The sequence below is a fragment of the Ranitomeya variabilis genome, chromosome 3 (assembly GCF_051348905.1).
Source record: "Ranitomeya variabilis isolate aRanVar5 chromosome 3, aRanVar5.hap1, whole genome shotgun sequence".
In the NCBI taxonomy this organism is placed as follows: Eukaryota; Metazoa; Chordata; class Amphibia; order Anura; family Dendrobatidae; genus Ranitomeya; species Ranitomeya variabilis.
The window spans coordinates 135,883,407-135,899,687 of record NC_135234.1 but is presented as its reverse complement, the minus strand read 5'-3'; the positions used below and the strand labels follow the sequence as shown (position 1 = coordinate 135,899,687).

At 40.2% G+C, this 16,281-nt stretch overlaps 1 protein-coding gene across 2 annotated transcripts in view; it reads right to left on the bottom strand.

The window, feature by feature from the left end:
• Positions 1–16,281, bottom strand: part of LOC143818012 (granulocyte-macrophage colony-stimulating factor receptor subunit alpha-like) — a 94,577-nt gene that overhangs the window by 39,864 nt on the left and 38,432 nt on the right. For both annotated transcript variants that reach the window (XM_077299463.1, XM_077299464.1), the window contains one exon: positions 8,947–9,085. In XM_077299463.1, the coding sequence (XP_077155578.1) occupies positions 8,947–9,085 (139 nt within the window). The remainder of the gene's footprint in view (positions 1–8,946; positions 9,086–16,281) is intronic.

The window sequence follows — 16,281 nt, the reverse complement described above, 5'->3', positions numbered from 1 at the left end:
CCGATGACGACGACCCCGGAGACCACCCCGATGACGACGACCCCGGAGACGACGACCCTGGAGACGACGACGACCTGGAAGACCGAGAAGCAGAAGAACAAGAGGCTGCAGAACAAAGAGCAGAAGGACATTAAGCATAACACAAAATATCAGAGCAAAAAAATATTATGTAAATTATAAGCAGAAGAAGACTAAGCAGTGTATGGGGGTGAGTCCGTTCCTCCTCGTGGTGCCCCTGGATAAAGCCTGATGCTGCAGGCCAAACTGAACGCGGACAAATGTAACTGGTTTGTGACAGGCAGAACGGAAGGTGTAATCTTCAAACTTTTATAGATAACAACTACGGGAATGCCTGTCACAAATAAGAATATGATGAAGAAGTTGAATATGATGAAGATAATAGTAAAATAAAAAGAATATGAACAATGTAACCCAAAAAATAATAGGTAGAAGATGAAGAAGAAGATGAATAAGGTGAAGAAGTTGATGTCAAAGAAGCTGATGATGAGGATAATTAAGAAGAAAGCGTGGGAGAAGTAAAAAAGAAGGTGAAGGGCGTGGAAGTAGTGAAACATCAATATCTGACATAAAAAAAAAAAAAAATAACATAGTCAAATTCTTTCTAACGCCGAACTTCATAAAAAAAAATTAAAAATCCTGCTATTCTATTACATTGGGCTAAACCTCTGTCCCTTTAATATCTCCGCCACGTCCCCCAATACATCCTACATTATTCTTAGTTGTTTTCCTTCATGTAGAATGAACCTACAAGTTTATAAAGGGTTTATTTTAATTCCGATATTTTCGTCCCATTGACTTGCATTGGGATCGGGTATCGGTATCGGATTGGATCCGATATTTTGACGGTATCGGCCGATACTTTCCGATACCGATACTTTCCGATCGGTAACTAGCTCAACACTAGTTATCAGTATAAAAGACACCTGTCACAACTTCAAACAGTCACACTCCAAACTCCACTATGGTGAAGACCAAAGAGCTATCGAAGGACACCAGAAACAAAATTGTAGCCCTGCACCAGCCTGGAAAGACAGAATCTGCAATAGGCAAGAAGCTTGGTGTGATGAAATCAACTGTGGGAGCAAAATGGAAGACATACAAGACCACTGATAATCTCCCTCGATCTAAGACTCCACGCAAGATCTCACCCCGTGGGGTCAAAATGATCACAAGAACAGTGAGCAAAAATCCCACAACCACATGGGGGACCCAGTGAATGACCTGCATAGAACTGGGACCACCATAACAAAGGCTACCATCAGTAACACACTACGCCGCCAGGGACTCAGATTCTCCTGTGCCAGATGTGTCACCCTGATTAATTCAGTACATTTCTGGGCCTATCTGAAGTTTGCTAGAGAGCATTTGGATAATCCAGAAGATTATTGGGAGAATATCATATGGTCTGATGAAACAAAAGTAGAACTGTTTGGTAGAAGAAACAAATTGTGTTTGGAGGAGACAGAATGCTGAGTTGCATCCAAAGAATACCATACCTACTGTGAAGCATGGGGGTGGCAACATTATGCTTTGGGGCTGTTTCTCTGCAAAGGGACAACTGATCCGTGTACATGAAAGTATGAATGGGGCCATGTATCGTGAGATTTTGAGTGCAAACCTCCTTCCATCAGCAAGGGTATTGAAGATGAAACGTGGATGGGTCTTTTAGCATGATAATGATCTTAAGCACACCACCAGTGCAACTAAGGAATGGCTTTGTAAGAAGCATATGAAGGTCCTGGAGTGGCCTAGCCAGTCTCTAGATTTCAACCCCATAGAAAACCCTAGGAGGGAGTTGAAAGTCTGTGTTGCCCAGCGACAGGCCCAAAACATCACTGCTCTAGAGGAGATCTGCATGGAGGAATGGACAACAAACCACCAACAGTGTGTGCCAACTTTGTGAAGACTTACAGAAAACGTTTAACCTCTGTCATTGCCAACAAAGGATATATAGCAAAATATTGAGATGAACTTTTGTTAATGACCAAATACTTATTTTCCACCATAATTTGCAAAATAAATATTGCCAAATCAGACAAGGTGATTTTCTGGACTTGTTTTCTCATTTTGTCTCTCATAGTTGTGGTTTACCTATGATGTCAATTACAGGCCTCTCTCATCTTTTTAAGTGGAAGAACTTGCACATTTGGTGGCTGACTAAATACTTTTTTTCCCCATTGTAACTTCCTAACAAACAAAAATTATGTTTAAAAAATTGTGCTGATGACAAGTCGACATGTGGGAAATGTTATTTATTAACTGTTTTGTGTGATATGACTCTCTGATTGAAGGACACAAAAATAAAAGTTTGTAAATTGGAAAATTTTTCAAAATGTTTGTGAAATTTCCATTTTTAACAAATAAGTGCAAATAATATTGATTTTTTTTTACCATTATCATGAAGTACATTATGTAACAAAAAAAAACAGTAGAATCAGTGGGATCGGTTGAAGCATTCCAGAGTTATAACCTTATAAAGTGACTGTGGTCAGAATTGTAAAAATTGGCCTGGTCATTAAAGTGCAAACAGCTTTGGGGGGGGGGGGGGGGGTAAAGGGGTTAAATGGCTGCTCCAGGAAAGCATTTATCCATGTCCTGCACAGCACTCTGTCACCATTCTGACACATAAAGGGGCTGTGATACTATTACAGCACCTCTTAATTATTCTTTTTGAAATTTAGGAGGGCCCCTATTACCCACGACTAGGGTTGAGCGAAACGGATCGGTCATTTTCAAAAGTCGCCAACTTTTGGCAAAGTCGGGTTTCGTGAAACCCGACCCCAGCGTGGGATCGGCCACGCGGTCGGCGATCTTCGCGCCAAAGTCGCGTTTTGTATGATGCTTTCCCCGCCATTTTTTTCAGCCAATGAAGGAGTGTGGGCAGCGCGATGACATAGTTTCCGGGTAGCTTTTGCGGCGTCACAGAGCCATATTGCTGTTTGGGATGTAGTGATTTTCACAGTACAACACAACCTATGCTTTGCACGGAGGAGAGAGAGAGAGAGAGAGAGAGAGAAAAAAAATATTCCCCATTGAGTTGCATTGGGTTTCGTGTTTCGGTCGGCCCCCCGACTTTTCACAATAATCGGCCGATTTCACACGATCCGACTTTCGAGGAAGTTGGGTTTCACGAAACCCGACTCGATCCTAAAAAAGCAAAAGTCGCTCAACCCTACCCACGACTTTTCACAGTCTATTTCCTTTATATACATTCATCTCCCCTGAGGAGTCCCCCACTACAGGGTGATGAACTGTGTAGGGAGGGTTTTTACAAGGACATTTTTAGAGGTATAGGTCACTCTTGGGCACTGTCCTTGTCAGGACGGGAGATATTACATTGAGCATAACAGAAAACGTAGTGTTAGTTATCTGATTTTAATTCCCTTTTCTTCCTCCTGCGTGATATTTTTGTTGAGTGAAAACATCTAATGGTAAGATCCAACCATTTTTTGATTGAGTACTGGTTCACTTTAATGTCTGTATAAGTCATTGCAAGGTATTGGCTACCAATATTTTAATCTTGGACAGTAAAAGTTATATTTTATTTATGAAATCTGATTCTGCTTACCCCTGCTTAGATTGATTGGATTCTTGAACCCCTAGTAGGCTTTGCTTATCTAAGGTGAACACTTAGCTTAATCATGTGCAGAGTTCCCCAGGTGCCACTAATCAAAACCTATGCAGCTAGGATTTAACCCAGTACTACCTGACTTTGCTACAACCTGTAGAGGCCAAACAGATTCCTGAGAGTTAGACAATTTAAAATGGAGTCTATAAGATAGGCTATTCAGCTTCTGGTTTCAGATTGCTATATGGTAGTCTAGGATTTAAAGGACGTGTACTATCATGTTCCAATTCACATGAAACACCAAAAATTCCCGAGATTAACTTTTAGCTTAAAAGAAGAAATCAGGCTTTCAGTTTCTGGTTCTTAGCTTCAATTGTCATTGGGCCCTCAAGGCTTTATGGAGATTATAGCAGAAATAACAACTTACCTATGAAAGAAAGAAGCATTGGTGATACCTTAGTTCGATGATTTCCTTATTGTGGGCATATCTATCGAGCACTGCAGAGTTAAGGGCAACTTTGACAAGGTTTGGTTTGGCTACTCCAGTTAGAAAAAAAAATAAAATCAAAATTAGAGCCTAAAAAAGTGCAGGTTTTCCCTGGTCTTCTCCTAGACTCAGTGAATCAGAGTTGTTATCTCCCAAAGGAGAAGCATGAGAAGAACGTGTCTTGCTAAATGTCAAAATTAATAAGCAATCTGGTCACAACTCTAAGGAAGGCAATATTGCTGTTAGGTACTCTAACCTCCTGCACTCCAGTAGTAACATGGTCACATATACACACCCTATATACACACCCTCTTGTTGCAATGGGAGATTCTGGTAAACAAATTTGCTTTGAAGTTGGTTGGAAAAATTACCCTTTCTTCAACGGCGTCTCAATCTTACTCATTGGAGACCAAAAATCTATACAGAGGAGTTCCTTGGATGAATCATATATCGTAGGTCATTGCTACAGATTTCAGTTAGAAATAAAATTTGGCACTCAACTTATGTAGATACGGTGAAGTATTTCTATTACAGTCCAATGTTAATAAACGTTTTGGTCAGCATTGACCTTCTCCAGGATAACGACTGCTGAAGTGTTATCTTTATGAGGATCAAAAGACAAGCAGTATAAGGTGATGGACCCAGAATGGGGTCATAAAGTCCCAGTAAGGAAGATTTTTCCAGAGGTATAGAAATATGGGGATCCCTGCGGGGATATACTAGGGAGGACGTATGGATGGTGGGTGGTTGCTGTAAGGAAGCCTATCTAACGCGTTTGGTGGAGTCTCACCTCTTATCTTTAACAGCGCCTCACAATAAGGGGTAAGTGAATTCAAAGTAGACTTTGAGCCTCATTCAACTGAAACGGGCAGTGGAATCTGAGTCAGAGAGTGTTTCATCAGAATGTTGATCTATGGGGGCTTTCAGTCATAGATAGTATTGCAGTCACACAGAATAGGAAGGTAAAGATATTATGTTTACTGGATCCCAGGGAATGGTGGCAAGAAATGGATGCCTTCCTGCTCAAATGGGATTTTCATCTGGCATATGCCTTTTCAGCTAATGAGCTATCACCCCTCACTTCCAGTGGTCCAGCTTGGCGTCTATGTTATTTGAGACAGATTTTGCCTAATGATTGGCAATAAACAACGAACTAAGAAGAGTTGCAACCACTGGTAGCCAGCATTTTAGAGTGTTTTTTAGCCCATAAACATCAAAATTTGGACACAAAATGAATTGAAGAATTACTTCCTAAGATATTTCCTATTAAATAAACATAAGTTATTCAAAATTACAGTTCTATTTTAACTCTCTATCTTGCTATTTTTTAATTTATTTATTTATTTTTTTTACCACAGTTATGTATACTAGACACCAGTGCATGCCAATCTTAATGTGAGGGACCAGTGGAATAAGATACACCTAATTCAGGCCTGCACAATAAATGGAACGCGGGACGCATGCTGCTCACCAAGGATGTTGTGCGACCCCCCAGAGACCCAGGCGATTCTGGTTTTCATCTTCCTCTGTTCAGCTGTATTTGTCTTTTCAGAAGCGAATACAGTTTAACATTATGGCCCTGGGACAGGGGCAGAGCAGAGGAGCGCTTCTCAGACCAACCCTGATGGGCAGCAGCGTGATGAGCTTGTTACACTGTGATCTCATCACACTTCTGCTGGTGCTACAGCGCAGAGGAGACAAGGACATGCCGGAAAAAGGGATGGGAATGATCAGAGAAGATGTAACCTATAAGGTATCTGGATATAACTGTTTATTTGTATTCCTTCCTGTGTCTCATCAGTGCTGTGGTTCCTGTATTTTCTACAGTCTGATGATGGTTGGTAACGACAACTCAGAATATTTCCTTACTATTGTTAAGGACCTACTAGGAGTTGCAGGTTTACATGATAACAGTGTATATGGGGCTGACCTGAAACTGCAATTGATCACTGTATTAAGCTTGGTAATATATTCCTGTACTGATGATGGTTCTGGCACTGCTTTCATGCACTGATGGTGGATCATGTAGCAATCTATAACATGCTTCATGTTAAAACTGAAAAATCCTCAAAACTTAGTTTTGAGATTATGAAGAGGGTTTGGTTGAGTTTCTGCTTCAAAAACTCAGTGTAAGTTTGAATTTGTTCACATTGATTTTTTTGGAGCAGAAACTGTCCAAATCGTTATCAAATACTCAAAACTTGGTTGTGCTGATGTATTCATATAAATACCCCTTTTTTGCAGCCATTCAGATCAGTTCAATATGACAATGCAGCCTCTGGACCAAAAAATGTTGTGCACCCATGACCTAATTCATTAAGAGACACACCCCACTTATTTATTTTACTCTCTAATATAGCGCCACTGATTCCACAGTGCATTAATTCATGACTTCATCACATGACAACGATTCAAAACACTTGGCAAAGTTGACCTGTCATTGACTACAGCAGAACAAAGTGAAGCTTCTGGAGTGGCCATCTCAGTCTCCTGACCTCAATATCATTGAGCCACTCTGCAGAGATCTCAAGCACGCAGTTCATGCTAGACAGCCCAGGAATTTACAGGAACTGGAGGCTTTTTGCCAAGAAAAGTGGGCAGCTTTACCATCTGAGAAAATAAAGAACCTCATCTACAACTACTACAAAAGACTTCAAGCTGTCATTGAAGTTAGAGGGGGCAATACACAGTATTAAGAAATGGGGTATGATAACTATTATTTAGGGTCATTTGGATGTTTTGGGTTGTCATTATGAGTTAAAAAGAGAAAACACAATAAATGGCTTCACCCAACCACTAACCATGAGTGAAGAAAAAGTTTCGGTGTTATCATTCATATTCTCTGAAAAAAGGCCAAGAAAGCAAAAATTCTGCTGGGGTATGTAAACTTTTGAGCACAATTGTATATTGAAACTGCCATTAACCTATCCACTAACCTACACTTTTAGGAAGGCAGACCTGAATCCCATCACTGGAGTAGTGATTCTCAACATTCCTTTACTAGGTGTTAAATACCTTAGTTCAAACACAATTCTAAAATCACAGTACCCCAGGCCTATTATCTTACATTATGCAGCCTATTAAAGTGAATAAAGAGAACAGTACAAATACACAGCATGCCTTAGAGGGGTTGTCAACTACTCGGACAACTCGTCAATCAGTACGTTTCCCCTTATAAAATAATAGCTTTACTCACCTCCGGTGCTGGTGTTGGAGCCAACTCCTGGGGCTTGCATGACATTGTTGCATCCTACGAAGCATGCAGCCAATCAGTGGCTGCTTCACTCTCCCCTCCTACAGACAAATTAGACATCCAGAGGAAATAAGAGATGCTGCAGCTCTGATTTTCTCCGCATGTCAGTTACGGCCAAATGAGGAAAGAGTGAGTTTGCTGCTAATTGACTGCAGGGCTCATCGGTAGAGCCAGTGCCGACACTGTAGACGATTTACTGCCCTCGATGATCTTTTATCCAGCCCTCTGGCAGATTCCCAAGGACCGCCAAGCTTGGACCCTAAGCTGTGTTTTACTCATTAGTTTCTTCTTGCTCTATGAGCAGTCGCAAGCAGTGTTCACTACTGAACGCTGAGGCGCTTTTAAAGTAAGATTACGTCCTTATACAGTGCGACCGTTAGGATGTACTTTGTGAGCGGGTTTAGTGCGCAATTTGTACAGCCACTGAAGGATGGTATAAATATCTAAATGGCCCTTGGCAGGATAAAGTTTCCCCACACTGCTGTAGAAGCCAAAACTGCCTCCACTTGGAGAATCAGAGAGTGTAAAATTTGAAGCAGCGAGCTCGCCAGCTCCAGAAAACGAAGAGACAGTGGAGTGCTGGTGTAATCCTTAAGCACTATGATGAGACAACTCTTTTAAGTCTACGCCCAATGAAAAATCCTAATATGGCCTATGTTATGCAAGTGTAATATGTCCTCTACACTTTGATGTTCGATCATCAGGGCAGTTCTGAGAAAGTTTGGATTGTTAAGCTACACATACTAGTCTGATTATTTTCTTGGCCATCACACTGACCCATAGAATTTTACTGAACCATACACACATCAGTTTTAAAAACAGGTCAGTGTCTCCAGTTCATGACAGTCAGAGCACGCCCTACATGTCGTATCATGCTGATCAGACTCTGCCTTTAAAGTCTATGGCGATCTGTGAGACATGGATGAAATTAGGAAGACAGATTTTGGACTTCAGAGTTGTATCCAAATTTCATCCATTTTTAATTAACACATTAAGAACCAATTGCTAAAAAAAAGTTATTAGTGATGAATGGATCTTTAGAAATTTAAATTCGCCAGTTCTCGCAGATTTTTGTGGGAAATTCGACTCGCAGCAAAGCTTTTTTTGCCGCAAGTTAAATATTCCTTATTATGCTCGTACAATTCAATCAGACAAGTTGTAAATGATTTATAAAAAAAATGGACCAAATATAGAAATTGACATCTTATCATATAAGTATTCTATAGAGTTGATGAGGATAAATGTGACTGTCATTATGGTGAAGAACAAAATATACCCTAGACCTCCATTGGGTCATGGAGGCAACTATTATAGGAATGCAAGTCCAATTTTTCAGGCACCTTTTTGCTGTAATAGTATTTTGAGATTGAGAAACATAAGCTGAAGCTTTTTCATTGCCGAATTCAGGCTTCAGGGATTCTCAAATTGTATTATTGTATTATTATAATATTTGTAGGAATACTACAAATATAGTGTAATGTTTATTTCAGGTACAATTTCAGCTTTTCCGAGACAGTGAAGCCTTTACTCCTAATCTTTACTGTGCAGAATAATGGAATTCCATATAAATATACATATAATATGGCTTTTTGTGACTTTTGTACAATGAAATCTTACCACATGATGTCTCTTCACCCCATTGGCCCCAGCTTGTGTTTAATCCACAAGTATGGTCTCCTTTTGCTCTTATCCTGATTAAACATTTCTTTTCAAAGTTTGACATGGATTGTGGATTGCGCACATCAGAAATTAGCTCCTACAATGCACATATATAATACATATTATTGTGATAAGCATTCATGTCTGGTTCTAGAGTACATTCTAAATAGGCATAAAGGGTAATAATCATCAAAGAAAGTTATGGCAGATAACTGGGCTTTGTTATAACTTTCTGAATAGTGGGGGTCTGACCTCCACATCTCCAAGACGACCACTGCCTTGCTAAAGAAATAGAGGGTAAAAGTGCTGGACTGGCCAAGCATATCTCCAGACCTATACCCTATTGAACATCTGTGGGCATCCTCAAATGGAAGGTGGAGGAGCGTAAGGTCGCCAACATCCACCAGCTCCATTATGTCATCATGGAGGAGTGGAAGAAGATGCCAGTGGCAGCATGTGAAGCTCTAGTGACCTCCATGCACAAGATAGTTAAGGCAGTGTTTGAAAATAATGGTAGCGAAACAAATTATTGACACTTTGGGTACAATTTGGCCATTTTCACTTATGTGTGCACTCACTTTAGTTTCCAGCGGATTAGACTTTAATTTTTGTGTGAGTTATTTTGAGGGCACACCAAATTTACAATGTTATACAAGCTACAAGGTATTAGCCATGTTGATATAAATAGATACTACCGTGGACCTATTGTCATAAAAGGAAAAAATATTTTAGGGTGTACAAAAAGAGAGCTAAAATCCCGCGATGCCAGCGTATTGTTACTCCTTTATAAATCGCTTGTGAGGCGACATCTAGAATATGGGATCCAGTTTTGGGCCCCACATCTTAAAAATGATATTCAGAAGTTAGAATCAGTTCAAAGGTGGGAAACTAGGTTATTACAAGGGATGGATGACCTCTCATATGATGAGAGGTTGGAAAAATTGGGCTTGCTCAGCTTAAAAAAAATACACCACACCTCAGAGGGGATCTCATTAGCATGTATAAATATATGTGTGGTCAATACAAAGGACTGTTGCATGACTTATGCCGTCAAAAGACCATACTTAGGACCAGAGGGGCTCACTACAGGTGGAAGAACGGCGATTCCGGCAGCTAAATAGGAAAGGGTTCTTTACAGTTGGAGCAGTGAGAATTCCCTACCACAAGAGGTAGTAATGGCAGAAGCTTTTAAAAAATGGCTGGATGATTTCCTCAATGCGCATAACATTATGGGCTATAGTTAATTTACCTAATTAACCATACTTAATGACCAAATGTTTAATTGGCAGGGAAAAATTGAACTTGATGGACCTAGGTCTTTTTTCAAACCATGTAACTATGTAACATTGTATCAAAGTGTCATATCTTCAGTGTTGTCCCATGAAAAAATAAAATGAAATATTTACAAAAATGTGAGGGGTGTAGTCACTTTTAATGAGGGGTGTAATCACATATAATAATATGGGGTTAATCAATAGGTTAACAGTGTTTGAAAGCTGTGTGGCCACCTTAATGGAAGCATGACTGTTGGGAAGAAATGAACTTTACTCCTTCCTGCAGCCTCCAGCTTTAAGTTAGAGAGGCATAGCGGTGTGTCTTCGGTTACCGCTCAGTCTACAAAGAGCGGCAGCTGCTAGCATGCATCGACACTGACTGACAGCACTGATAAACTGCAGGTCAATGTGCTAAGTTGAGCTTACAATTGTTGCTCACGATGCACTGAGCAATGACTGAGGCTGCGCTGGCCACACTTTCATGACTGAAAGCCAGAGGCTGCTGGGAGGAATAAGGTTAATTTTCTCCCAGTAGCTGTGTTTCAGTACTGTGGCCACACAACTTTGGAATGCTATTAACTAGTAGATTAACCCCATATCTGTGGGTTAATATTGTTTCGGGAGATGACAGGTTTTCCTTAAGTAATTTTCAATTTATAAATATACAGTCTTCCTCCTGATTCTGGAAGACTCTCAGTGTCTGGTACAATCTGCATAATTTGCTGACCAGCACGGGAGCGAGGAAACAGTCGCTTCTTCACTCCTGCACCAGTCATCCTAGTGAAGAAGACAGTCAGTGTTTGGCACGATGTGCAAACTATACTGAACACACCAGACACTGAGTCTTCCTCATGAGGAGCTTTCTGTGCATCCATCACAGGGATTGACATCATTAGATTTACTTCCACTAGATTTTGAACAGGACAGTAAGGTAACTGAAAGAAAAGTGACCTGTCTATCACTGATAAGAGAGTGGCCTTTAAATCACACAATGTCAGCCATAGAAAAAACACATAACTGCAGATTTTTTTTTTCTTTCCATCGCTTCCCTTCCAAATACATCAGTTAATCAAAAAAATTTGTTTTAATAATATTAAAAAACATGAGACGCAATGCAAAAAAAATGTGATCCACGTTGTACGTTCAGTGCACTCACAGCATATAGATGCAGAAGCTGAGCACCATGATATATACCAAAGGTTTGTAGGTAAGTATTTATTACAACTACTACTAGTGAATGACAGCTACCATATCACAGTCATACAGGAAAGACTGTCAATCACAGAATAGGACCACCCACTGGACTTCTATACATACAAACACCAGGGTTTTCAATGAAGAAAATGAAAATGTTACTGAATCGTTTCCCACTTTTCCTCCTCCTTCTCTGTAACATTAGTTTTGTAGTAGTGCTTTTATTTTCTATGATGCAAAAGTGATATTTTTAAATGATGTTGATTTCAGCATGTTAGTTATGGGTTTTTTAAAAATGAGGAAGGGAGAAAGATAATGAGGAAGACGAGATCTCACATATTGGTTAAATCTTAAACTTCCCTTATTGTTTACTACATGGAAATCACATTTGTTTTCATTTCTGCTTTGTATTTCCCTCCAGCATACAAGACCGCTAGATAACTAAGGATCAAGTATAAGTGAGGAATTGAATGGTTTCTCTCTGTTCTGGTGGTACTGAGCTGAAGCAATACTGAAGCATCATGTGATTGTAACTGGAGGGGCTACAGACATGTCTTTGCTAAATGAAAGCTCTTGTAATCTAGCAGGAGCAGGTCAGGTCCTCAGCTGAGGATCCTGAGGAGAAGCTAGAAGCTGTTTGCAACCATTTCTGTCTTCTCTTGTGAAGTCCAATGCCACTGCCTCTAAGTGTGAATGTCCTCCAACGGTCATTAATGAACACTAGCTGAACACGTTATGCACCAAAAATATATACTTTTATAACTTTTCGCTTAGTTTATTTCCAATTAATCTAAAAAAAGAAAGTAGAAAAATTGTGTTATAAAGGTAATGAAAAAAGTCCCATGTGGAATGAGGAAAAAGAATAGTAAACAATAAATAAAAAACATTGGCGCCATTAAACTATCGTGGGCACACAATCACTAAAAGAATGACAGATCATTAAATGTAAATTATGCTAAACATAATTTAATGAGGCATAGGATATTAGCAACATTGAATATGATACTGATTCTTGGTAGCCCGTCCGAACACAAAAAGACAAAAATCACGAAGTATGAACTTTCTCTTAATGGTATGCAGGTATTGCTATAGGAATTGTAGAAGGGGGCACGTGGGCCCTGGTGTCTGAGAGGACTCAAAAACTCCTCTGCCATATGGGAGACCAGTACAATAACTGACATATGGTGGGTGGAGGCGCCTATTACAGGTGATATTCGGTAGAGTGCAGTATGTGGCTGCCATCACACTAGCAGTATTTGGTCAGTATTTTACATCAGTATTTGTAGCCAAAACCAGGAGTGGAACAATCGGAGGAAAAGTATAATAGAAACATATGCACCACTTCTGCATTTATTACCCACTCCTGGTTTTGGCTTCCAAATACTGATGTAAAATACTGACCAAATACTGATAGTGTGACGGCAGCCTGACTGTTACTGGAATTGTGTTACCAGGCGTAGTTGAATGGTCAGGAAGGATAATAATCACTTTTCTGTGCAGGAAATGTTGACGGCAGTGATTCATTCTCTTCTCTTCCTTAATTCCTCTTGGCAAAACATTGTTTAATTATTCAGGCACAATGGAGACAGGAAAAAACATAACTTAGTACTGTTAAATTTCCATTCATGTTTAATCTTTGCTGGAATCATTCCTCCATCTGTAGAACAATCCATCAGATTATCCTATAGGTGATACTTAAGTGCTTAGATATTGTGCATACGGATAGCTGAATCTTACGAAATTTGGTAGATTCAATTAAATTCTGCTTGGAAATTACTATGATTATGCTCTGAGGTCTTTCCAGACTCCTGAGCATAATAAATATTGGAAAAACAAAATGAAGAAAATTATTTCTAAGAGACAATACTCTACTGGACAGAAGGAAACACCCATACCTGAGTTGGTGTGTGTGGTGGAACGGGTGACGTTTGGGTGAGTATAATAATTTCTGATTTTTTTAAACCCTTTCTGCCTTATTATATTTTCCAAATAAAATGGGGGCCAGCTATCATTTTAATGGATTTGCCTGAAGTAAATAAGAAGAAAATTGGATTTTGCCTTAAACCAATGTGCTTATCTTTAATAATAACAGTTGCATCTATTTAATGTTAACCCTAAATTGACTATGTTATGAGTTTAGCCAAGACAAAGTGGATGAGAAACCTATCTGGAGTGAATCTTACTCACTCCATATAATAGTAATTGCTATTCCACCAATGTATAGACCGGAAAAAACAGAACTTTTATCCATTGACACTTATTCCATTATCTCTCTCATGATCATGATGAACCTCACATATAGTTACCATAGTTAGTGTACATAGATTTTAAAAAATACAGGTTTATGAAGTTCAACATAAGCTCTACTAGAATCACAGTAACTCAATTTGTCTACCTGGAGAAAAGTCTTCTGAAGCTATAGAATTTAAACAGGGCTGGCTATCTTATCTGACTGGGGACCTCAAATGTTCCCTGACAGGTGATGTAACTAAGAAGAAGGATCAGACATGTTGAATTTTAGTCATCTGTTTTTCTCTGGAAATAAGCATAACCCAAATGTGTCTCTGAGCCACCAGTGGGAACACATGCAACATTCTGTCAAGAATGTACGGTAAGTATGGGGCAGGAGAATTAGATGTCTGCCAAATAAATTCAGCCAACAGCCAACTCAAGTATATTGCCAACTTTATGATCCATTAGGCTACAAGTTTCACAATGGACTACACTTTAAACTATTGAGCCATTAAGGATTGCATTCTTTAACATTGGCCTATCAATTACAAGACACTACAACCAAATTCTTGAGGGTAACCATCTGCACCAGTGTCAAATTACAAACTAATATAAGATAGCTAATTGATCCTAATTGATAACTAATACCAATAACTCACTAGCATGTAAAATGGCATGTAAAAGCTTGAGTACCTGTGATCAAAATTACTATAATTGTGACCAGTTAAGCAAGTTGAAGATGAAATGATCCCTAAAAGAGCTAAAGTTACAGAGAACACAATTCCTTTGTATTGTAGGCAAAAAAAAAAATACAAAAAGGAAAATGGGCCAATGCAAAAGTTTGGAGATTTGTGTGCTCAGATAACTTTGACCAAGGTTTCAGACCTTAATTAGGCTGTTAGTGTTATGACTTGTTCACTATCATTGTTAGGAAAAGGTGATGTAAATTTCCCAGCTTTATAAAAACCCAGTTTCCTGTAACCTTGTGCTTAAAATCTGCAGCCATGGGTTCTTCTAAGTAGCTGCCTAGCACTCTGAAAATGGTGGAGGCTCACAAAGCAGGAGAAGGTTATAAGAAGACAGCAAAGCATTTTCAAGTTGCCCTTTCCTCAATTTGAAATGTAATTAAAAAATGGCAGCTAACACGAACAGTGGAGGTCAGGATAAGGTCTGGAAGACAAAGCAAAATATCAGTGAGAGCTGCTCATAGGATTGCTAGAGAGGCAAATCAGAACCCCCACTTGACTGCAAAAAATCTTCAGAAATATTTAGCAGACTTTGGAGTTGTGGTACAACTTTTAAAATGTAAAAAAATATCAATACATATTTTTTTTTTGCCTAAAATACAAAGGGAATGTGTCATCTTTAAGTTTAGACATTTTAGAGATCATTTAATCTTCAACTTGCTTAACTGTTCACAATAACCAGGGGTGCCTAAACTTTCCTAAACTTTTACATCCCACTGTACTTGTGGCTCATGAGAGAAAAGACACAGACTGTATATGTGATCATTAACCATTTTGTAGAGCCGGTGTCTCTGCCTGCAGTCCCTCTCCCCATACAGAGATGCCAGTGTACTCATCACCGCAGCCTTGGTCCTGCTCCTTCTGTGTCTGCTGCTACCCGGGGTGCATGCACCACACACCGGTCCATGGGCACTGTGCTTAGGGCGTGTGTGCACACACTTCCCTCTGTCATCTTCCTCCGCCTGCCTGCATCTATTGGATATTCCCTCGGCCGCTTCAGCTACCCATTCCTAGGGGGTCAGCTGCCATCCACCCAAGGTCAGTCCTATAGTAGCACCTGGACCACTTCCCTTGTCTTTCCTCAGATCTTGGTATCGTATGCTGCTGCCTGTCAGTGGATGAGGCCCCTAGTCATGGCACTCTAGGTCTTCCTTTGGCTCCAGCACAGTAGTTCCACCCCCCGCCTGTTACAGTTTGCACAGGCCATGGAATTCTCTGGCTCCCATGCGTCTTCCATCTCGGACCTATACCAGGAGGTCTCCTGCCAGAAGGATCAGCAGAATAAGATTATATCTTATCTACGGACTGTGAATACCCATCTATACACGCTGGCTGTACCTGCTACTTCCAGTTCCTCTCAGGCGGCAGTTACCACGACGATGACCCACCAGGCTGCCATTTATGCACCAGGTTCCGGACCTCATTTGTCAGCTCCTCCATGCTTTGGTGGAGATCCCGCTCTGTGTTAGGGGTTCATTAACCAGTGCATGCTGCACTTTGAACTCCTGGCTTATCATTACATCTCGGACCTTGCCAAAGTAGCCTTCATCATGTCCCATCTATCTGGTGAGGCCCTAGTATGGCTGTCAGGACTCTGAACATTTTTTACCTTTTGTGCATTAATGCCCTTTTCCAAGATGGCGTCTTTGGTCTCATGTGCACTGTGTCTTCCTGCTATAAAACTCCACCCCAGCCTTCAGTCTGTGCTAGAGTATTCTGCCTTGCATCCAGCTCCTGACCTCTGATTACTCCCTGGCTATACACCTGCTCCTGTGAACCTGTGTGGTGATCCTGCTACTCTGCTCTGAGTTCCTGCTGCATACACAAGTTTCCAGTAATCCTCCTTC